General features: G+C 44.0%; 2 protein-coding genes across 2 annotated transcripts in view; one reads left to right on the forward strand and one right to left on the reverse strand.

The window, feature by feature from the left end:
• Window positions 1-24,343, reverse strand: part of mtnr1aa (melatonin receptor 1A a) — a 26,479-nt gene continuing 2,136 nt past the window's right edge. The window contains exon 2 of the mRNA XM_028977557.1: window positions 1-1,187. Coding sequence (XP_028833390.1) covers window positions 319-1,187 — 869 coding nt within the window. The 3' untranslated portion in view covers window positions 1-318. The remainder of the gene's footprint in view (window positions 1,188-24,343) is intronic.
• LOC114788715 (uncharacterized) overlaps window positions 19,189-24,343 on the forward strand; it is a 25,753-nt gene continuing 20,598 nt past the window's right edge. Inside the window, exon 1 of the mRNA XM_028977556.1 lies at window positions 19,189-19,220. The gene's annotated coding sequence lies outside the window, so the exon portion shown is untranslated. The remainder of the gene's footprint in view (window positions 19,221-24,343) is intronic.

A 24,343-nucleotide genomic window follows, 5' to 3' on the forward strand; every position in this document is an offset into this window, starting at 1 on the left:
AGTCATATAAAATACATATAACACAACATACGTCAACAATTCTCCATATGATCACTGTAAACAATAAATCAAAAGGACATTGTAATTCTTCAGGTACCTTGGAACAAAAGTGATGAATAAAAAAAGTGAAAGTGCTTCATAAAAAAGACATGATCTGTTTTTGCCCTGCTTTACATTGATTGTATAGAGGCGTAATGAGCACAGTTTGGAAAGTCGAAGCTGCTATATTTATCGTTTATTTGGTACACGTTTGTGATCACTTCTTAATAACTAACTCGGAGTTCCATGGCATCCTCTTCTGCTTTAGGCTCCTCCCTCTCACACAGAGTCCACTTTGACCTGGTTGTTGTTAGTCATTAGCGGCGATGGCTTGCTCTTCAATCTCTCGGCTGCATCGTTGGAGCTGTCTTGGAAGAAGATGCGCGCTGTGCACACCGACACAACGATGCGCTTGTACTCGCGGCGGAAGTTCTGGTTCAGCACCCCATAGACGATGGCATTAAGGCAGCTGTTGAAGTAAGCCATGAAATAGCTGGCCACGAAAAGCCACTCAGGAATGAGCGGCACCACCGTGTCCGGGTCGATGGCCACCGCCAGGCCGATGAAGTTGAGGGGCGCCCAGCAAACTGCGAAGAGCACAAAGACGACGAACATGGTAACGAAGTTGCGCACGTCGTGAGGCGTCAGCTTGGGCCGGTTGTCAGGCTTGACCCGCCGGCGCACCTGGATGACCAGGATCCAGATACGCAGGTAGCAGTAGGTGACGATCATCATGGGCAGGATGAAGTGGAAAAAGACCACCGCGATGGTGTAGGCCGAGCTTGCCGACTGCTCGAAGGTGCAGGAGTAAACCCGCGGGTCGTACTGCAGCGAGCCCACGAAGAGGTTGGGCACGATGGCCACCACGGTGAGTGCCCAGATCAGCAGCACGTAGCACACCGAGTTTTTGTCGCTGTAGAGCTTGTCATATTTGAGGCTGTGGCAGATGTAACAGTATCGGTTGATGGCGATGCCGGTGATGTTGAAGATGGAGCCGATCACGCTCACGCCCATGAGGAACCCGCTGATCTGGCAGTGCATGTAGCCCAGGTTCCAGCCATTGTGGAAGATGGAGGTCAGCACCAGAGGGTAGGGGTAGATGGCCACCACCAGATCGGCCACAGCCAGACTCACCACAAAGATGTTGCCTGAGGGAAGGAACAGAAGAGAGAATTGTTATGATCAGTAATGAGAGTGTCTGTCACTTTAATCTCGTGAGGCGACGTGAGAATTATGAAGGATGTGCATTAGCCGCGCAGCTTTTTATTGCATTTGCGTACGCCAGCTGAGCTGCGGTCTCACACAGTCTTCTGAACCTCTGTAAGGAAACCCAGTGGGTTGTAGCCATCGCGCTCTCTGGCGGCCTGCTGCACCCACGCCATTGCGTTTGCATGCGCGGCGAATTGCACATTGTAAATGAACGCGCATCTCTAATTGCGGCGGAGGCAAAGGACGTACGAGGCCGAAGTGATTAACATTGATCATGCAGCCTTGCGCACGCACGCACGCGCCCCAGGGTTAACTCACTCCGACAGGCGGGCAGGTGAGGGGAGGGGCCTTGCTGCTCTTCTGGGAAGAAGCAATTCGCTGTTTACACGCACAATAGGAGCGCACTCGCAAACATAAGCTCTCTGCGGATTTGGGGAAATTTGCATAGGAAAAGTCTGATTTCTGATTACTCCACACGGACTGTCCCATTTCACGGTGGCTGCCAAAGGTTCAGACTTGCAGACTTGGTGACAACTAGGAATTGGTGAGAAACAAGGCGAACTCGCGATGAATGTTTTCCTGTTGGGGTAACAAAGTGCCTCTCAATCCCCTTGCGATGCCATGGTGCTGTTTCAGAAACGTTTCAGAAATGCCGCAGAAACGCATCTCTGGCAACGTTCCGTCGCAACGCTTAGCTCTGGCGCCTCAGGCTCGGCTGTCACTCACAAAGACGCCGGTGGAACATCAAACTGTAACGCGTGGCTTTTTTAAGCTCATGCATCCTAGACTTTCTTTCAGAAAGAGCAGCCTTGAAGGTTATTAATTAAGCAGCTTCCTGTGGGATCTGTCGTCGTGTCACCCTATAAACGTACAGATAAGGAACACCTGCTATCATTGCGGGACAATTCCAGGCCGCTCAGGAGCCTGCGATAGTTCACGTGTAGGCATAGGCGATGTGTGGTGACAGAAGAGGCCATCTCCATGGTGATTTCCTCTCCCGGTCTTTACAATCCAAGGCTATGACTACCTTGCAGAGCAAAGGCCGGTTCAGGCCTATGTGTGTCCCCAAAGCTCAACCATGCCATGGTTGAAAAATAAAGAACATCCTTGAGCTTTTAAGGGTAAAGTGTACCTTCAGCTACTTTTAAGTGTTTTATACCTTTCTACCTTTGAACCTCTGAAATGTTCACAAACCTGGAGCCCTAATAATTCTGCCTATGTGATAAAATCTTGTACCTTGGGGAAGTAGAAATTTGCCCATATGTGGTAGTCAGTGTGTATAACTGTGTATTTTCCACAGACTCTGCATGAAGAGTATATTGGAAGCCAGGTTTAGGACAGAAATGTGGTGGTCATTATACAAAATGATAAATACAGTACAGTTGCCACCTAGTGGTTCCTCACCCATGCATTTGTAAAACTTGGCTGACTTAAGAGACGAGATGATGCACACATGAGACTTGTGGATAAGATCATTAGAGTTGCAGACAACAATGTCATATTTCTGAGACAGAAATAGGTAAAGATAATATTTGAAATCCTGACAGGGTATTACCAGGTCACTTTGCACCTGAAACAACTCTATTTCTGTTACCTGAATAATGTTCCACGTTGTCGTCACATATTCTTCACATCTGATGGGTTTGATCACAACAAAGAAAATGTGGCTTGAATATGTCTCGCAAGGGACAGAGAATTAGACTGACGATCGCTCAGATGGCTATTGCCAGACAGGTTTCTTTTAGACAGGGTGTCAGCTCTACCTCGGAGCTTATCTCCCTCGACACACTCCATACATATTGCTCTCTCCGGCTGCTGTATAAGACACAATGCATGGGTGAGTGTCTGCTAATGTCTGCTTCACTAGTTCACCAATCAGAATACTTGATTTAAAGCACTGACAATCAATCTTCATGCTTGGTTTGGTAGCAGCTGTGGTCCCGAGATGTCCACAGCAAAGATCAAGTGCACGATGACTGCTGACACACCCCGTGATCAAGGCATATTATGGTATATTTCTTGTCTCCATGATACAGATGTTTAATATCTTTATTGTGTAACTGGCACAGACCATGCATCTTATAAGTCCAGGAAAATATGCTCTTTTATGTTTTCCAAATTTTATGTTTTATCTTCCACACAAATTCAATTACCTGCATCCTGGATTGATCATTTTTCCTGTAAATGTTGTATTCTGTTTTTGGAAGCAAATGAAAAAAACATCTGAAACCAGTGCCTACTAACATATATATATAAAAAAGTGAGCATAATCATAGCCTAAGGTTGTTCATGTGAACGAATGCAGAAGTTCAACTTAAAGGTCAAAGAAACAATGCCAGCCCCATCACATCCAGGCGTTCTGATGGGGCTGACCAGAGAGTCAGCTGACTGGATAGTGCAAGTTGGCTTCAATAGACACGAATGCCCTGGGTCAGAGTAGCCAAACTATGTGTTGGAAGGTTGGTAAGGTCAAATTGTAAGCGCATGAGGGCAAAAAAAAAAAGAGTTGCATCGCTGAGGGTGTTTCGGCAAGAGTGTAACTTGACTCTGTACCCCAACTCTACTTATGCATAACCTTCCTTATAATCAATGTTAATATATGTTAAATCATCACTGCAATATGAATACATTTCTATATTCCAAGTCGTGTGCATAAGAGATGAGAAGGACACCAGAAATATATACATATATTCCTACCACCAGTTTGGCAATTAGCATCTGGCATGCTGTTCTTAAGGCACCATTACATTTGCATAACTGCCAATAATCACCTCGGCTCTGTGAAGGAAATGCCAGCAAAGCTTTCCGCACGCCACTCCATGTAGGGCAAGCCCAGATGATGAGCCGCGTTTGCACTCAAATTGCGTTTGGTATGGTCACGGCCACTTGGTCTAATATAATCTGCCCATGCAACCCTCTCCTATACTGCTAATGGCAGACGCAGGAAAACAGTTTTTTTCTTGTGCAAAGCATGTTGCATATGAGGACTAGTTTTTGCTTTATTCTGGAACTGTTAACATGGCACACTACACTGTGCTGTGTTGTACATTTATGAAAAATTCATTTTGTTCTGGCACTAATTGCATTATTGGTGATGTCGCTATTACTTTATTCGCAAGCATATCCATGTGTTTAAATATAGCACACAATACTGCATAGTTACAAGAGGACAGCTGAAGCTTTATTGGTGGCATTTATAAAAAAATATCAAAAATGTCATGCAAAATGGAATGCATCATGCATTTTGCTTTTATAAAAAGTGAAAACCATAAATCCTTATTAAATGTTTAAATAAACACAACCTTCAGAAGCTGGACATTTCTGTATTCTGAATTATTTTTGATTGATTGAACGTAATATTCAGGATTTGTGATTTGAACAAAAAAAACACTAAACCAAACAAACTACTTTAGGTACAATGAACATGGAATAAACAACGGTTTGGTATTTTAATTAAATATTAAATTATGTTTTTTTTCTCTCCTGCATTTGAAGTGAAACTGAAAGGGAAGTTATTGTCATTGTGAAACAGAGGAGTTTCAATTTGAGTTTCAGAGTTTCAATTTGAAATTGTTTTAGTTCTGATAGCTTTTACAATAATACTCATAGAACACTAAATTGTAGGGAGAAACTGCCTAGTCTGGAGGCCTCAGAAATCATACAGGTGTGTGCAGCCAAGCTTTCTTGGATTGAAGTGTGTGGCATTTACGAATGATAAACTTAGAAAAGTGCAGTCCGGGTCTAATGAGGTTTTTTGTCCAGTCCTTGACCTTGAAAAGCCATTTCTAACCCAGAAGCCAAGTGCATAAGCATATAAGCACCAGACAAATGCAGATATAAATAAGGGCTGCCAGCTTGGGTTACAAGCTGTAGAGTTCTCTCAAAACACATGGACAGTCTGGGCCCTTACTGCTTTCCAAGTAGAGCTTTCCAAGTTGGTTTTTGTACTTTGCTTTATTTGTATTGATGCATGATGTGAATAAAAGCATTAAAGTGGGTGACACACTCGGCTATGAACCAGAAGAAAACAGAAGAAAGTCACAGGTTCAAACCCCACTTACTACCATTGTGTCCCTGAGCAAGAGACTTAACCCTGAGTGTCTCCAGAGTGTAACTGCTGATTATAAGTCACTCTGATAAATGCTGTAAATGTAAACTATATATTATGTACACATATAGGAGAGTATGCACACATATGTAATCTGCTGAGCAGCATATCTGCTGCGTAAGAAAATATTTTTTTTATGACTTGAAGAACATAAAATCAATACTACCTATACATTTTAATGATGGTTATGGTTTATGAACTAAAGATACAGTAGTCCTTCAGGCATGAGTGCTCAGTCTGTTATCGTGCAATTATGGTATTATGTCTACATGAATGCAGGGGCATTAATTGAGTAGATGGAGAACTTTTCAGACAGAGAAAGGAGATTCTACAAGAGCACCTGACAAGGAGAGCATACAAGGTTTTGACAGTAACAACTTTGACTGGCAGTGCTAAATATACTAAGAAACTGAAAGCATGATAGAGCTGACATGGCTGAAATGAAAATGATTATTTAATGCTTCTGTATAAAAACTATACTGTATAGTGTGTGACACATGACTTCGGTCCAAGCAACAAATTATTGATGAATCACATATATTTCACATAGATATGGGAAGATAAGGGTAAAAAAAACTCAATATAATGTCTCACATATCATCATTTTGTATTGGTTTGCTAAAATAACTTGTAATGGAAAAGGGGAACAGTAGCGAAATGTTCACAATGGCCCTCTTTTACTTCTATTTGTGACCTGTGACCCAGCATAAGAACAAAACCAGAGGCAGGACGCTGAGAGTAAAGGTAAGTTTGTTCCCATACTAGTACTACTAAAAAGAATAACAATAAAAATATAGTACTTAATTAGCCAATCCTCGTGCAGTAGCTGTGCATTATTTACCACTATTTCTTACACAGTATTTGTAATTTCATTCTTTTGCAATTAAAAAATTAAATCATGAACTCATGTGTCTGTGATGTGCCTGTATTTTAATGACTGTATTAAAAAAATACTTTATTACTTTAATACATACTTTAATCCACATACGTTTGTGTTAGATCATCTAGATACAAGAGCCAATCTTTATTTAACTGTTGTGATAGGGTCTAGTCTTTTTTCTGGGGTAACACAACAAGCACTTTATTTGCTAAAATTACTTACTTAGAACACACTGCCAAGAACAGGAACACCGCATCTTGTTTTCATACAAAAGGGGAACATGATGGAAGCCTCTCAACCAACAGGCAGTGATCATTGGCCATTCAACCTGTGCTCTCCAGATGCCATTGATTTATTCCTTGCCTCTCTTTCAGCAAACTGTGACAATTTTCTACCAGTCAAAGAAAACACTTCTTGCGGAAGAAGCAGGAGGTCTTTGAGATGCTACTTCTTAAAGCTGGATTTGTAACAGTGTTGCTCCTGGACAAATGGGATGGATGCAACAGTGCCGGGATAAAAAGCTGCAAGCTTACACTGACCACATGCTGTCTTATTTACTTGGTGCTAGTGTCACCAGTCTTGCCAGAGAGATCAAGGAGGTGCGTTAGTATCTTGATGCATGCATATATTTCAGCCCAAGATGCCTGGTACACAAGCTGTTTTATATGCATGAAAATAGCACTAGTGCTAAATTACACTCGTATAAGTCTTGATCCTTGACTTTAGGCTTTAATCATTAGATGGTGGTGAATAACGTTCCCTGAAGTCACATCCTTTGATTGCAATGCTAATGTGTGGATTATTTAAGGTTCAATCTGGCCAGACACCCAAAGCAGACATTCCATCTGTAAATACTACTGAACCAATCAAGGTCCAGGGTGGGGGCATCTAAAGACAGGATAATGACAGTAGAGCCTGAGCAGTGGCTTCAGCTGCACTGTCGTTCCGAAGGAAATCAGACTGATGGTCTTTTGGTAACTCCCATCAGTAAGAGCCAGGGCTACGGCACACTGCTTAAACTGACTGATCGCATGAGGCTGCCGCTGGGCCGCGCCCCCCCTCCCATACCCTTAAGAGCAGGGCTCCTGAACGTTGAGGCTCACACAAAGCGATGACACCTGTCGGCCAAACTCACCGTCTCGCCAGAGGAAGATAAAGTGACAAAACACTACAGGTGGAGTCACACTCCCAGTTGCCAGGGGAGTTGTTCCTGGCTCTAGGGCTGAAGAGAAGTCGAGTACAACCAGACATCTCCACAGACGTGCGAATCCTAGCTACCCCTTTCCTGTCCTGCCTCGGATGAAGACAGCTACATCAGCTCATTCATTTGACAAACTGTGGCTGTGAATACTCTGGATTCTAGCCATATCTAGCCATTTCCTGCCCCTAATAATGATGGGGAAATGCTTAGAGAAGATGGTGTAATTGTCTGTCAAGTGAAGTCACTGAGGTGATCCCCAAATCACTAAAAAACGGACAGCTTTCTTACTCACCCCCTAATCAGGAATGGGTCAACCATGGATTTTTCAATATCAATTACCTGCCACATACAATTCGCAAATTATCTGCAATATCTAAAGAGGTGGCAGCACTAATGATTTCTGTCAGCCAATAAAAAATATATATATTTCATGTTTGCATGCAAGGTGCGTTCATGTTAGCAATACAACAGGACACAAGACCCAAATGCGTAAACAACATTTACAACAACATTTATGTCTTATATAGCCCACAATCACATGCAGTATGTCTCAATGGGCTCTGACAGGCCCTACAGTTGACACCCCCCACTGTTTTAGAGGTGGAGAAGTCCAGAAGACAGGGGGCAGTGGTGGCCTAGCGGTTAAGGAAGTGGCCCCATAATCCAAAGGTTGCCGGTTCGAATCCCGATCCGCCAAGGTGCCACTGAGGTGCCACTGAGGAATGTACCATCCCCACACACTGCTCCCCGGGACACAATGACAATCACTTCACTTTCAAAGAGTAGTCCAATGTCATTGTGTACATTACGTGTCCATTGCGTGTCCATTATGAAAATCCCTGAAGCTTTTGTTATTACAGTGGCTGTGGTGACACTCTGGTTTGTTTCATGCTAAGTCAACATTTAGCAGTTTTCTGGAACCAGGTCTCTTCACTGCGGTCTGCCAGTAGTCTGTGCACTTGAATCAGTGTCTTGGAGAGAACAAAAAGCGGCAGACGGTGGCATCGTACGACTGATGCTGAAATATGTGGTTATAATGATATATTTGTGCAACAGTGGCCCGGTAATCCTAAATAGGACAAACTAACTAAGGTGAATTTAACACTGTCTGTGCTTAACAGGGTGACTGTGATAAAGTGGACTTCATAATCGACACTGTGTCTGGAACAGAGAAAACAGATGTGTTTTCAGTTTAGATTTAAACACTGAGACTGTGTGTGAGTCCTGGAAACTGACCGGCAAGCTGTTCCACAACTGCGGAGCTCTATATGAGGATCTGCTCCCAGCTGTGAACCTCTGTACTTTGGGTACCAGTAGTCACCCCACACCCGTTGATTGCAGGGGGCATGGCGGGTCGTAAATAACTAAGACTTAAATCAGCTCAAGTTTACTCAAGCACCTACTAGAGAATCCAGACAGTAGTGCGTTACATTAATCTATCCTTGATGTAATAAAGGCATGGACCAACTTTTCTGCATTGTACATTGAGATGATTTTTCTTATTTTTGCAATATTTCTAAGGTGAAAGAATGCAATCCTAGTGATATTATCTACATGTGAATCGAATGAGAGACCTGCATCAATGAAGACACCTAGATCCTTTACTTCAGAAAGATGGTGAGGCATTGTGGCATTGTTGATAGATATAACTGTGAGTCGTCAGCATAGCAATGAAAGCTAATACCGTGTTTGTGAATTACGTCACCTAAAGCTAACATGTATAAGGAAAATAGCAACGGACCTAGGACAGAACCCTGTGGAACACCAAACTCTACTTTACTATGTGAAGATGAATCACCATTGATGTCCACTAACTGATACAGATCGGTCAGATATGATCTGAACCATACAAGGGCTATTCCCTTAATCCCAACAACATTCTCTAAACATTCAACATTCTCTAATAAATGGAAGGTTGGATTTCGGTCTATAATTTGAAAGCTGACTGTGATCAGGTTTTTTAATCAGGGGTCTAATGACTGCTACCTTGAACGAACTTGGTATGTGGCCGGTGTGACGTGTTAATAATTTTAAGGATCGGGTGCTACTTTTTTAAGGAAATTTGTAGGAAGTGGACATTGATTTGACGATGAAATTAGTTTAATTAATTCATGTTCTTTAAGAAGGTTGAAGTGTTCTAATCAGTGATCCGCTATATGAAGATTATTTTCCATAGTACTATCGACAGAGCTGTTTGTTATGCTTTTAACATTTATCTCTATATTTGTGACCATTTTAGCATTAAATCATTTCATATGATGATATTGAGTGATAATATCAATTTCTGTCTTATTCCTGGTTAGTTTGGTTATAGTGTTAAACAGGATTCTGGGGATATTTTTGTTCTTGTCTATTAACAAGGAGAGATATGTCAATCGAGCCACACTAAGACCCTTCCTGTAGTTAAGGAGGCTCTCCTTCCATGCTACAAAGAGCACGAAGCAGAACAGAACACATGTAGGTGCATGCTGGCAGTCAGGTGCATTTTCATGGCTCTTTAATGCTATGATGAGGCAATCTGCTATGTTTTGGGTCCCAGGGGAACAAGGTACAGCATGTGAACAAGGGGTGTGGCCTGTGATCTGAATACCGGTGGCATGGAACAAGGTACAAAGGAGGGGGGAGTGACACTAGAAAAGTCTATTTGCATACTTTTTTTTTGCACTGTAGGAAAAAAATGTTGATATGGAATAAATATCCATAAATGAATGATCAATCAACAATGAGTTCTAGTAGAGTGGTTCCACACTGCTGGATTTAATCCAGACAACGCCCACATATGTAGTATTTCTACGGCCTTGCAGACCTGACACAGTATTTTGTTAAACACACACCACAGCATGTGTTTGAGAACTAAGACACGCAGGGAAGTGTACTATAAAGCCCCCTGTTTTAACAACAGATCGACCACAATATGTGGATCATGGTTACATGTGACAATTCTTCTATCATAAGCATGTGCATGCACATACATGCACACGAAGCCAACGCAGCACAGCACACTAATTTAGCTGCTCACAAAGTCAAATGTGCACATGAGCAACACATGTGCACGCTCTCGTTCCACATACATACACCAACACCCAAGGGAGAGGAGCCCATCCAGCCATCGAAAAGTCCATGAATAATTATGACATGCATGTCATACCACACAAGCCATCACAGTGATTCAAGGTGTCTACTGAGTCACACGTCGCCCGGGGGAGGCGGGGTCAGCGTGGGTTATAAAGCCTGGCTGCCATCTTGGATCCCCGCCCACTCAACATTCTCGATATTGTAACCAATGCTGTTGCAAGCCTTTGAATTGCCTGACGAAACCTTGAAAAAAAACTTTTTGCCTTTTTGACACACGCCGCTGGATCATCTGCCCCAACCTGACCGACCCATCTAAACGTTCATCTTTGTACTTTCTCAGACTCCCTACCGCCTGAATCTAGCAATGCACTTGAACGCTCCCCTGTCCAACAATGCTGGCAGAACAAGCGCCACACTGAACGGATCTCATGCCGCTTCTCCACCGGCGCTTTCATTCCAACGCATCCGCCGTGTCAAACACATGAATTCCCCCGCTCCAACATGGACTTCAGTCATGTGCCCTCAGACTCCAGCTATGACACAGCGTGAGGGAGCTCACTCCATGTCGATGCTGGACCCTGGAGACAGGAAGTCCCATCGATAATTGTTTCTCGTGATTTCAACCTGGAAAAAACATGCAAGCTGATGAGACTGTGGTGATGGAAAAAGGTGCAGGGACCACTGAAAGCGAAGGGACACAGTGGGGAGAATCACTGGCAGAGAGTTGCACTTTAATCCAACCTTATGGAAACTCAGCATGCACAGGAAACAGGACGCCCGCTGGCCTGGGTGACTCTTTTCCTATATAATCAGCATTCTGATAGCTGTCCGGTGCTCAGTCATTGTTCGTCATCCTGACAACGACTCGGATCACCTTTAACTCACCTAACCATGTAGGCCCAATCCTCTATCCCGCCTTCTTCATCCCTGCTGTCCTGTCTGTTGTCTTTGGTGTGTGATCAAACAGTGGAGACTCACCCACAGACAGATGCACTTAGCAAGACCTATCGCATATTGTGTTCAGCCAAGATACAGCAGCGCACTAAAGGGGAGGAAAAGGAGCCATGGGTCACAGGGTGACCTTTCACTTTGAACCCTGACCTGAAGGAGTGCTGCCCCCTCAGGGCGGAGCATTAGAACACTTCATTCATACTCTTCAAACTGTTTCTAGAGAAAAAAAATATATTCCCACCCCTCTGCTACGTTCCCTCCACTGGCTCCCAGTAGCTGCACGCATCAGGTTCAAAATACTGATGCTGGCCTACAAAGCCAAACATGGAGTAGCACCATCCTACCTCACAGCCCTTATTACACCTCGCACTGCACCTCGTATACTCAGAGCCTCCAGTACTGCTCGCCTGGTCCCTCCAGGTAAGGTAAACGGAAGACATTCATCTAGACTCTTCTCTACGTCTTGGCCCCTCGGTGTTGGAATCAACTTCCCCTCGAGGTCAGAACAGCTCAGTCACTGAGCACTTTCAAACGGCAGCTCAAGACCTTCCTCTTTAGAGAATATTTAGATTAACTTGCATAGTTGGGGTCCTAGTGAACCGGAATCGAGCACGTTGTAAGTCGCTCTGGATAAGGGGGTAAACCTATGTAACACCTAGTATGTGTTTTAGCAAGTAACAGTTATTTAGGGCATTAAGACTAGTTTAAAATACATGATTTTAGGTCTGATTCAGAGGGCCAATCACATTGCACAGTGCCAGTCCATTTTTTGACCCTTTTTTTCTCAGAACTGATCATTGTACAAACAACTCACAGTGTTTTTTAAACTGTTATGAGAGAGGGTAATATCTTTTTCTGATCACAAGTTACAAAGCTGTGTATTGTACACTGAAAAGAGATCTGAGGACTTTGAAAGTCATACAGTCTGAAACAGAAGAAATACCAACTGCTCTCCGATGGGAGGGAATTAAAAAACATGGATGATTAAAGGACAATTTAGGAGTTCCTGTTTTCTACATGGTTCCTAATCAACAGAATTGTTGAAGCTGAAGAAATCCTGTCTGATACCTCCCGCTCATCTGCCTGTTCGTGGAGATGGACGATAGCCTTAACGTGGAGTGCAGTTTAACGGTCGTCTTTCGCTAGGTGGCCCATTCACCCGTTGGCAGCGGTCAAATCCCATTACTGAGGGAATGCACATGATGATTAAGAATGAGCAAACACATAGACATGCACACAGGCTTAGAAATGGGGCAGGGAGGGACTGAAGACTACGAGGAGGAGATGGACGCTCTCTGAAGAAAAGGATTTTCCCCACTTTCCCTTCCTCCATCCAATTATCAGAGCTCGGGCCCCAATTTGCAATTACCAGGCAAGCCGAACCCAGATAAAAATGGACGGATCTAATTTAGGGAGAATGTAGCCATTAAGTCAACCAATTCTAAGCTTAAACAAAATAATTCACATCTCAACATTCTGAGATAATCACTACATTTTATATTCACATAATGAGTGATACAGACCTTATTTCTAAATATGAGAATTAAAGATTAAAAACAACAACAGCAACAGTAATAATAATAATAGTAAATAATAGTATAACTAAAATTTTGTGATACAAAATGAGTGTATAGTAACTTAATGTATTGTAATTCAACCATATTAATATTCATATCACAAGAATTGTTGAAACATTTTGGTCAGCCTACTCAGGCTTTAACACTATTGAGTGAGAATAAAATTTTTGTTATATTAAGATTAAACCTTTGTTTAAAACTCACAGTGCAAATTATACACACAGATACAAGCAAATATTTACCATCATACTATCTGCACTTTTATAAAACTAAATTAAATGTTTGGCCAGCAATTATATGGGTGGCCTATTAGCAACCAACTGCACCTTAAAAATAATTTAATGAATGGTCTTCATTTTCCATAAAATAAACACTGTGTATTAATAGAGCCTTTCCGCATTAGCTTCCATACAGGCTGCAGGATGGCAACTAATACTGGAAGCTAGCAAAAAAGATCCAGAGCTTTATTACTCTGGCAAGACAAGTCTCTTGTGGCCGGAGTTATCTCCATCATCTATCCCCACCATAAATGGCATTGCCCAGAAAGCATTCCAATTCATGCAGAATGATGGATTTAAACTATGCAGCCTTTTAATCCCCTAGAAAATGATATGAGTTTTGCAGTGGTGGGATAAGAACCTGTGCAGCATGCATATGCAATGCTCATTTCGAGGTTTGGGTTAAATTATCACCCGAGCTTGAGAATGAAACTTTTTTTGGTCAATTTCTATTTCAAAGTAGTTTTGAATTTTCTAAGACCATATTATATTACAGGGGTCATAGGGGAACTCCTCAGTTAAATCTGAATGCAGCCTGAGGTCTAGGCATGGTTTAGAAAGTGAAAAGTATTGCATTATTCACTGGTGGAAGTGACAGTAGTTATTTTTGTCTCAGTTTCTTTATAAAGCAGATGCTCTCACCCCAGGTGACCGAACAAGCTCGATTTAATCAGCTTACACTGAAAATGCAATGTGTTGTATGAATAACATTCACATGTTCTGCAGACTTTCTCCCTCACTATGTTATACTGTACTCGGCCTGAACTCATTCAGTTTCTCTCTGCCCTCTTTATGTAAAGAGATCCATCAGCAGGAGCTGTGCTATCAGCATGTGGCTTATAAAAATCTCTCACATGCATTATATGAATTAGATCTACAAAACAGGTGTGGCAGGTGTGCAAAATATTTATTTAAGCAGACAAGTATCAGGTATGAGATATTAAAGGTCAAGTCTTATCGTTCCTTATTGTAATTACAACTTAACTGGGAAATATTCACCAATGAGGACATAGACTTTAAAAAAAATATGGATAACCTGAAAAAAATGCCAATTCTTCACAAAAAAATATTAATTGGAACAAATACATCTTAAGAGAGCCTACAGGATGAAGATAAGAGTTTTGCGCAACTTATTAAGTGTATTGTAATTATTTTTCTTATTATAATTATGTAATCTAACATACAACACGATAGCACTAACACTGATATTATCTCGCTCTGTGCCATGTTTTTATAACAGCTGAATCAGCAACACCCTCATTTCCAATAGGACATTCTTTTACTGTTCTTGGGCTTGGAATTTCGAATTCTAATATTTCCAATAGCACTCAAACACGTCACACAGCTGAATATACAGCCCCTCCCCTCGCTCGCTGCTAGTGGAGATTCACAATACTGTCATCAAGCTCCTGTTATTATACATATGAACATCACTATTAGAACGGTTACTAGACACTTACAGTTCAAGTGTGCTCTCCCAAGCATTTATTTAAGTTGAAGATTGGAAAAAAATACTAAGAGGTCTTACACCACACTCAGGAAACATAAAACTAGTGTTGTCAGTTGCTAGTCTGCATTTATTTAAATAACCAAATAACCTAAAAAATATTGTTGTCTGTTTTTGCACTTCCTGCAATAATCTTACAGCATTACATTACCTTACATCAGCTAAATTATAAAAATTTTGGCTGGTGGTAGTAGCCTAGTGGGTAACACACTCACCTATGAACCAGAAGACCCAGGTTCAAATCCCACTTATTACCATTGTGTCCCTGAGCAAGACACTTAACCCCTAAGTTGCTCCAGGGGGGGACTGTCCCTGTAACTACTGATTGTAAGTCGCTCTGGATAAGGGCGTCTGATAAATGCTGTAAATGTAAATGTAATTTTTTTAATATCAGGTGATCAGGTTTTTTCAGTTATATCTGCATTTCTGACAAGTGGGCAAAAAAAAATGCAAACGCCACTTCCTTCAACCTATTTATATGTTTGTCAAATTTGCTTCACAAGTGCTTCCAAAACTCACACAGGAAACTTTCCACCTGCCATGCCACATTCACCATGCAATTGTCATGCCAGGTTACATTTCTGTTACAGATGTTAGTTGTTGCTGAATACGTTTATATCAGGTTATATAAGATCTCAGTTACTTCACGTGTGTAAATGTTAAAATGCTTTGTATTGTTCCAGGATGTTTTTCATTACACATGACTACATCACACTGGGTGCTCCACTGGTACTGGGTGCTCCACTGGTTTGTTGTCATGAATAACCATGACTGTGGTCTCTCTTAGCAAAGATTTCTACAAAGACTGAAGTGGGCGAAAGTACGGTGTGTGGAAGAGCGCCTCTCATTTTAAGTTAATGGCCACATTAACTCTCTTCCCAGTGTCCCCGCAGCTCAGTAAAATCTCTTTACCCTGCCGGCTTTGGCCAGGAACCGTGAAGGTGCTTGGAATTTGGCAGATAGCCATTTTTAAGAACCCTGCGTTGATGAGACTGGGCCTGGCCTGCAATAAACACGAATGTCCTGCTTCTGTGGAGCAATGCGCCTGGTGCCTCGGCCTTATCTTTTATTCATTTTCTGGACCATCTACACTGGTCCAATCAAGGCAGGCTAATGTTACACACACACACACACACACACACACACACACACACACACACATGCGGTAAGAGATGTACACTCAGATTACTCAGATTACACAGATCACACGTTTGTGCTAAAATGACACTTGCCACCACTTTTACAACACATGCCCACGGATTCATGGCACAAAGACCTCAACTACAAACACCCACACATGTCTAAGGGTTACAATCAAATTCTGAGCATAACCAGAACAAATATTCAGTTTTTTTCCAGTTTGAATAAACTCAACATGAATATGAAACGATCTCAGATCCAGTGCAATGGCACCATTGAAACAAAAGATGAACAAACAAACAAATAAAAAAACAAGGTGATTTTTGTTCTTTCGTGGCGGAAAAGTAAAAACAGTGATGCACCTGTCAAATCATACAAGATATACAGGGACTAAAGGGAGACAATAACCTTGCAATGGTGTTTCGCTCCTACACTCCTTTCCTTGATCACTCTCTCCCACATACTGGAGACATTCTGTCTCTTTTGTTTCCTGTGGTGTCATAAAAAAAAAACAAAAAAAAACACACACACCTTCACCTCACCAAATAAGGCATGCCTGTATGATTTGGCATTTGATTCGGGGAGAGATGTTTTTTGTGCAAATGTGGGCCGCACAAACGAACTGCCTGTGCCTGTCTCTATTTACCATCTCTGTTCATTTGTTCCCAATTTCCCCACCACCGAGAACCCCACTCTTTTCAATGTACATACAGTACCTTCAATCAGCACAAAACATTTTGCCCAAAAAAGCGCCCTTGCCAATGTTTCATTCGTCATACCGATCCAATTTCCCTGTGTGGGCCCCAAAATAATTGGAAATTCCTACTGTTTAAAAAAATAACACAGCCAGAGATCAGTGATCAGTTGGCCTTGGTGTGCGAGTTGGTTATCCATTCAAACATCTTATTTCCTCCTGGACCTCTTCCTATTGCTTTTGGATGTGGCTCAAACACTCAGGGGCGTCTATAGGTCCAAACTGTTTGGAATCACCAATTTCCACCGCAATCAAGCAGCCATTGTTTATGGGGATGTCGATGCGAAAGGGCACCTCAAGCTGAAGCTCAGCAGAAAGTTTTCAGCTCACTTCAGTGGAGCGGGGAAATGGGCGAGGACTGGATCTTAATTCGAGTTTATGTAGGAGGAAGTGCTCGTTACCAACTTGCCCGCATTTCCATTGACTCATATTGATTCAGTCAGTGGGAAAAATGAGGATTCTACGGCTAATTAACAGCATGGCAACCGGGGGGAAATGGTATAAACCCTTTATCGTTATCACTGTTATAAGAAACTGGATTTTTTTTTTTTTGTGCAATAGCGTTAGGGAATTAGGAAATAAATTAGGTAGCCTTTCCAAGCCTACCCTGACTTCATTACTGGGTGCAGCAAGGCTAATACCAGGGAAATGAGAGCGGCCAAACGTCCACTGGGACTGGGGAACAAAAGTGACCTGCAATCACAGGGCATTCGTTTTCAGACTTAACGAAGCACAAACTCACAATAAATTGCTTAAAACAGTGATGTCGGTTTGGCTTTACATCTGTCTGGATACAAAGTAGAATAGCATCAGACGGCAAGGTTGACAAATCGGTTCATGGTTCTGACAAAAAGAAAACACATTTGTCTTCACTTGTGAGGAAGATTAATTATAAGGGTGAAAAAAATCCTGGGAACAACTCAACAACTCTGACTGTCATCCCCCGATATATTTTTCATCCCCTTAAAACAGGGCAGGGAAGCCACTAAAAAACACTGACTGGCGAAGCATGACTCCATAAATGGATGCAATATACTTTAATGCTGCACTTTATGATCTATTCTGGAGTATCATGGAGTTCAATTGCAATTTCATAAGCTGCAAAATATAAATCCAATCTCAGCTCTCTCTCTCAGAGATGTTTACTACACTGCTTCCTACCGAAGCATCAGGGTTATTCTTTCCCCAATGAGGTGATTTTTTTTTTTTTTTTCTTGCTTGCACATGTACAAACACACACCCTCGCACACCCTCGCACACACACACACACACGCTTCTTAGCATCTGGCCCACTTTGTGCCGCCAAATGCACTGAGCCTTTTTTATTAATGAATCCCACTGTCATTGCTCAGTAATCATACATGAGTTCATTGTGAGGATCTGTATGTGTTTTTGCAGTTTAATATGCTTTTCAAAAAAGCCTGACGATAAAGATAAAAAAAAAAAAACAGGTTATGCAGCAAAATATTATCGTCACATCATTCACTTTGTGGTTCTGGTTCAAGCAATGTCCTTTACCCCTTGTTTCTTGCCATTTCCATTCAAATCATGTCACATCTGACTTGCATGGAATGCATGTGAATTATTATTTTTGTTTTTTGTATGTCTAGTCATTTCTCTCAGAGTGAAAACGGCAGCATTTAACCGCATGCTGTATGCACATGCTGTGCACGAGCAAGCATTACACTTTACTTGATCTCACTGCCCCCAGCGCACCATGTGCATCATCTGCATTCATGTTCAGTAGTGTAAGAAGCACGCTGCAACATACTGTAAATGGTTAAAAATAGCCGAGAAAAGGGGGCCAGGGCGTGGCGCGAACGAGGGAGAGCGAGGGTCAGGAGAGAGCAGATGCCCACTTCAGCCAAATGAGTTTAAAAAGCCACTTGATGAATAAAAAAAAAAATAAATGCAGACATTATCAGGACGAACCTGTCGGCGTTGCGTGGCGCCGGGCTCCGGGCCCCGGGCCCCGGGCCCCGGGCCGCCTGGCTGTCGGCGGGGCTCCTCTACAGGTGTGTGCGCTGAGGACATCCTCGCATCGCTTCGGGAGTGATGTGTACGGACAGGAGTGTCACAAACAATGAGGCCGCACAAGCGAAACATGTTTGATGAAAGTAACCAAAGAGCCAGGGAGGGGTGTAAAGAGAGAGGGAGAAGGTGAAAAGTCTGGAATTTAAGGTTTGATGCCGGGTGCAAACTGGGCAGGGAAGCGCGGAGGGGCCACGGGGACGAGATGAATCCCGGGCAGGACAGAATAAGCGTGTTTTTGCGTGATCTCTCCGCCAGAGAGGGACGAGTGATTTGATTCGCCGCCTCTGGTGGGGGTCTCGACATGGCCCTCGCGGGTCAGTGGCTTTCGCACGGCCGCGGGAGATTCGACTCGCACCCTCTCCACCGCCGCCGAGCGGAGGCGGGGCCCGATCAGCATGCTGCCCACAGCAGCGCTGCCCCGCGGGAGGGAGGCGGCCACCTGCGAACAGCAGGAGAACCCCGAAAAGGTACAGAGGGGGGGGGGAATGGAGAGACGGGAGACGGGGAGGGGGGGAAACAGTACCATTCTGACCTCGCATTCAATCTCGCATGATTGCTTCATTAAGTGAACAAAAGCAGCGCTTGGCTGGTAAAAGGGAGGGGAAAATGAAAAGAAGCGCCATATAATAGATTTGAGAGGGCCAGACTCGGCCTTAATTTTATCATAAAAAAAAAGAGATCATGTTCATGTGCAAATGAATCCACGCAAAGCATTTAGCGGACTCGCCGGTGAAGGGGAGATTAAAACAAAACAAAAAAAGCACAATGGAATCCAACATGAGGTACAGAGCAGCCCAGCGACCCATCTTTGATAAGTGCCCCGAATAAGCAGATAGATCCACATAATTAAATTGAATTCATGCGAGCCACCTGCCTGAGGAACATGCTGAATAAAAGAAGGATGGGAAAACGTTGGAGGAAGAGCCAGAGCGACGGGGACAATAAAGTACCAAAATAATAAATCGATCCGCTGTTAGTATTTGCAGTGTTTGTGGGAAGGAAAAATGCATTATAAACTTTCCCCTAACCAGCCCATAAACTTAATTTATAGTTTTACTATGGGAACATTTTACCGAGAGTGTCTCTCGGCCCTGTCCGCAGCAGAGGGGGTGATTCTCACGAAAGTCATAACCCACATAATTGACTCGTAATTGAGACTTCTGGACAAAAATATCCATACCCATTTCTGGATCAAATATCAAGAAATGTGTCCAATGGATAATAAATAAACATAAACATTATAATGTTGTTATATTCTACTGAGTGGTGTGGGAAAAGGACTGAGACTAGCCACGTTCATGAGAATCACCCCAGTTCGAGATGTAAATAATGGACCCACGGGACCGCGACTTCACTTTGCACAGTCAGTCAAATGGTGGAGCAGGCTGGGGCCAGGCACCAGGCCAACAGCCTGACTGACAGAGGCCAGCTCCGACTGACCACTCACTAACCTCTCGTTAGGCACGCTTCACAGCTATGTGGCGCCCCGGGCAGGAAGGTGCATGGCGCCCCGTTCCAGGCAAATGTGCTGCCACACCGTGAACGCATCACCATGCAAACGGCCACTAATCAAAACCTGACGGGTTATTCAATTTATAACATGAACAAATCAGCCCCGACATTAAACCTGGCAGATGAAGTGAAAAGCATGTCTATAACATCTATAACAATGGGGGTGGGACCTCAATGAACAGTCAGGTCTCGAAAATGATGGAAGCATGGCAACAGAGAAGGTCTGAGAGACCAAGGTGACGAGACTTGTTGGGACATGCAGCGGTTAGGAATTATTAAAGTCAATCAATGACGGATGACCTTTGAACTGGTTACAGTTGGGATCTGAGTAAAGTTGGCTTTACTGCCACAGACTGGTGGGAGCACCCATGCTGTCCGCTGTGCACTGCTGAAATCTGGAGTATGGAGAAACTATGGAGGTCTTGGCCTCCACTGAAGAATCACGGTTTTCTTTTAGATCATGTGACTGGCCTATATATATATAAAAAAAAATATATATATATATATATTTTTTTTTTTTTCATAAACATGAAAGAATTCAGGCTGTTGACTTGGTCTCTAAACTCACCAGGTCTCAATCGGATCCAGCATCTGTGAGATATGTTGGAACTCATGGAACTCACTCCACCCCAAGAGAGAAACTTGGTTTTAATGTTGTGGCCCTGTGTACGTCCACGACACCACACACTCAGGTACATACAGAATTAACATCATATACAGATGCAGTGCTGTGTGGGGGTTCTCTGGCTGCACTCTTACTGCATCTGCACCTCCAGATGGCCCTTCTTCTACACCCTGCTTAATTCCACATTCCCGTGGCATTCCTGAATCCGCCCGGGAACGTCACGGGTAGGGATCTACTCGACCTGAGGCAGCCGCATGATATGCAGTGACACAGCTTGTAAGTGCTCGATTAAAAATGGATTTACAGAACGTCCGGTTGCTCTCTTCAGCTCTGAGCTGATCTGACAAGCTCAGCTGACGTACCAGAGGTGTGCGGGAAATGTGCGGCCGCTACAGCCGGCCCACAGCGGAAAACAAACCGGTTTCTCCGCGAAAGACCCAGCCCGTAACCACCGCTGCTCCGTCAGCACAAACATCGGCCGACTCGCCAGCTCTTCTCCGCTCGGCCGAAACTGCTTTTCGGCCCAGACCTGGTGCCCCTGAGCGGCCGGCGGCCAGGACGAGGAGTAAAGCGTGGTCGAGGCCGTCCAGCTTGAAAGAGCGAGGTGTCCCGCTGCTCACACACGCCGTCACACTTCAAATACCTTTTGCTCTTTTCATTTTGTATTTTTCTTTTTAAGAGAGTGAAACACACAGAACACGCCATTTTGTTCCGGCACAGTGGGGTGGTAGTAGCCTAGTGGGTAACACACTCGCCTATGAACCAGAAGACCCGGGTTCGAATCCCACTTACTACCATTGTGTCCCTGAGCAAGACACTTAACCCTAAGTTGCTCCAGGGGGGACTGTGCCTGTAACTACTGATTGTAAGTCGCTCTGGATAAGGACGTCTGCCAAATGCCTTAAATGTAAATGTAAAAACAGTGATGTTTCTCACTCCTGCGACAGTTTGCCATAAGCATTCAGATTGTGAAGACATCGTTTCATTCGTTCTGCTGAAATCTTTATGAAACTTATAAAACTAATCTGTCCATGTCCAGTCCATTTCAAACACTTCCTTCCGGTCTTCACCCAGCATGTGTAAGTCGTACTTTTTATAACTCAGCAGAGGTTTAGCAACGATACAAGTCCCCAGCGTCCTTTAACATCCTAATAAAGATGTGTTTACTTCGCATGACGCAAAGACCAATAAACCGCGGGATCCGACATGAATGCTGAATGCGGCTGAAAACACGGTGGAGGGTCACTCCCAAACCCTCCGGCCAACCGCGGACACCAGGGTCAACCGGCGTGCCGAATACGTCCAAAGCAAATAAACGCGGCCTTCTACAGGAAGCTTTCTACGTTCGCTCTGTAACGTCCCAGAGTTTAGCGCGTCAGGGTGGGAACTGAGGTTCACGCATCGGAACTGTGACAAGCGCACAAAACAAGAGGCCGAAACCGCGCTACAGACCAGAGTTCCGGACGTTCCCGACTCCCCAGCGAGTTGCCGTATTATTTCATAGCTCTGGCTAGGTGCATCCGACCAGCCGGGGGAGCTCGTCCCAGAACTCATGTCCCCCCGCGCTTGTTTCTTCTGAGACGTCCTCGCGGCTTGCGGGACGCCAAACAAGCATCAACCAACCGCCGTTTCAGCGCGCCGGGTCATGTAACAGCGCAGACAGGCGTAACGCGGCCCGCTGGACCGCAGGACCACGTAACCTGTACGCTTTCTGTCTCTCGGCAGATTCTGTCCATCTATGTTCAGAGTTTAGGTTGCTGGCCCCACGTTGTCCCGCCACCAGCCCAAAAATGCTATTAACAAAACGCACAAAGTCACAAGTACATTTGTCACGACCAGATGTCACAATGACATGAAAAAAACACACCTTGTAACAGCATTTCCCTCCAACAGACTGGACGGATTAAGAGTTTCTTTCCCTGGAATTCAGCACCATATTTTTCCCTTCAAACATTCCTCTGCAAATTGAGGCTGAAAACGTCTATTTGACTAAATTAGTCCAAAAGTGTCAGACATGTTTTGATCTTCATTTGCAGGATTTACATTCTCCTTCCGATGACGATGTCAACTTAACATGCGTCAACTGTAGCTTTGCCCACTTTATGAGAAGTGAGAAAGTGAAGTGATTGTCACATGTGATACACAGCAGCACAGCACACGGTGCACGCAGTGAAATTTGTCCTCTGCATTTAACCCATCACCCTGAGTGAGCAGTGTGCGGCCATGACAGGCGCCCGGGGAGCAGTGTGTGGGGACGCTGCTTTGCTCAGTTCGGGATTCGAACCGCCAGACCTTCTGATTACGGGGCCGCTTCCGTAACCGCTAGGCCACCACTGCCCCTAAACTGCCTCTTCCACAAGATTTAGGCACCAGAAGGAGAAAGTCCACGCTTATTTATTTCAATTCAGTAACTGTTGTTACGTGTTGTACGTGTTGTAACCTGTGCTGAGTGGGCAGATTTCAGTAATGAACGTAGATAATCTGGTCTCTTAAGATTGTCTAATATAAGATACTGACGAGCAGGATTTAGCGCCACATGAGACGTAACGTAAAAGCGTGCCATACGTTACTCTGGATATTTGTTGCGGTGCTCCCAGTCATTACAGAACACGAAGATGCCCCGTGGGGCGGGGCCGAAACCCAGCCGTACCGATGACCCTGAGTGTGCTGGAGTGCACACACACCTGCCGCCACCGCCGCGCTGTCCTCCGCCACGGAAGGAGGGGGCCGCAGACATTAAGAGGCCTCGGCCCGCCAGGATCCGCGGCTGGACGCCGGGCTATTCATTTTCCGCCCCGCGCGTTCTCTGACCTACAAAACCGGAGCACGGCTTGGTCCCCTCTCTGCGTCCGCTGACAGGATCTGGGCAGCGAGTGACGACTGTCACTGGGGGGTTGGGGGACATAAAGCCTGTCACGACTGGTTATGATGAAGGCTTTTTATTCGCTATTTAAATGCTCTCGGTTGCTTTTTCTCACGTTTTGTTTGTTTGGCTCCAGTTCCGTTTGATGCAAGGCCAAGCCACCAGGTGCAGGTACCCCTGAAGGGACGAGGACTTTGTTTCGTGCCCCAGAACTGCACTGGCCTGCACACCGGGGCTTGATGCATTATGAACTGACCACACTTCAAAGCTAGAAATGGAGGGCAGACTGAAAGGCTCGATGAAACAGATGCCGTATCATTTCGACAATATATTAACGGTCACGATCTCAGGACGTAGGTGAGACATCCTCAGGACTCACGGAAATAGATAAAACAAGGACTGCGGGGCGGGTACCTGTGCATTGAGTTAAAGAAACGAAATACTTCTTTTGTTGGTGTGTAATTATTTCTGGAAATATCATTTCATTAAAAAAGAACGTTGAAAATGGGATGAGGCAAAGCACCAGTCTGCAACAAACGCGGCACATGAGACAAATATGGCTTCTGACAGAAATGTTCCCACATCAGTCA

The sequence above is a fragment of the Denticeps clupeoides genome, chromosome 4 (genome assembly GCF_900700375.1).
Source record: "Denticeps clupeoides chromosome 4, fDenClu1.1, whole genome shotgun sequence".
Lineage (NCBI taxonomy): Eukaryota > Metazoa > Chordata > Actinopteri > Clupeiformes > Denticipitidae > Denticeps > Denticeps clupeoides.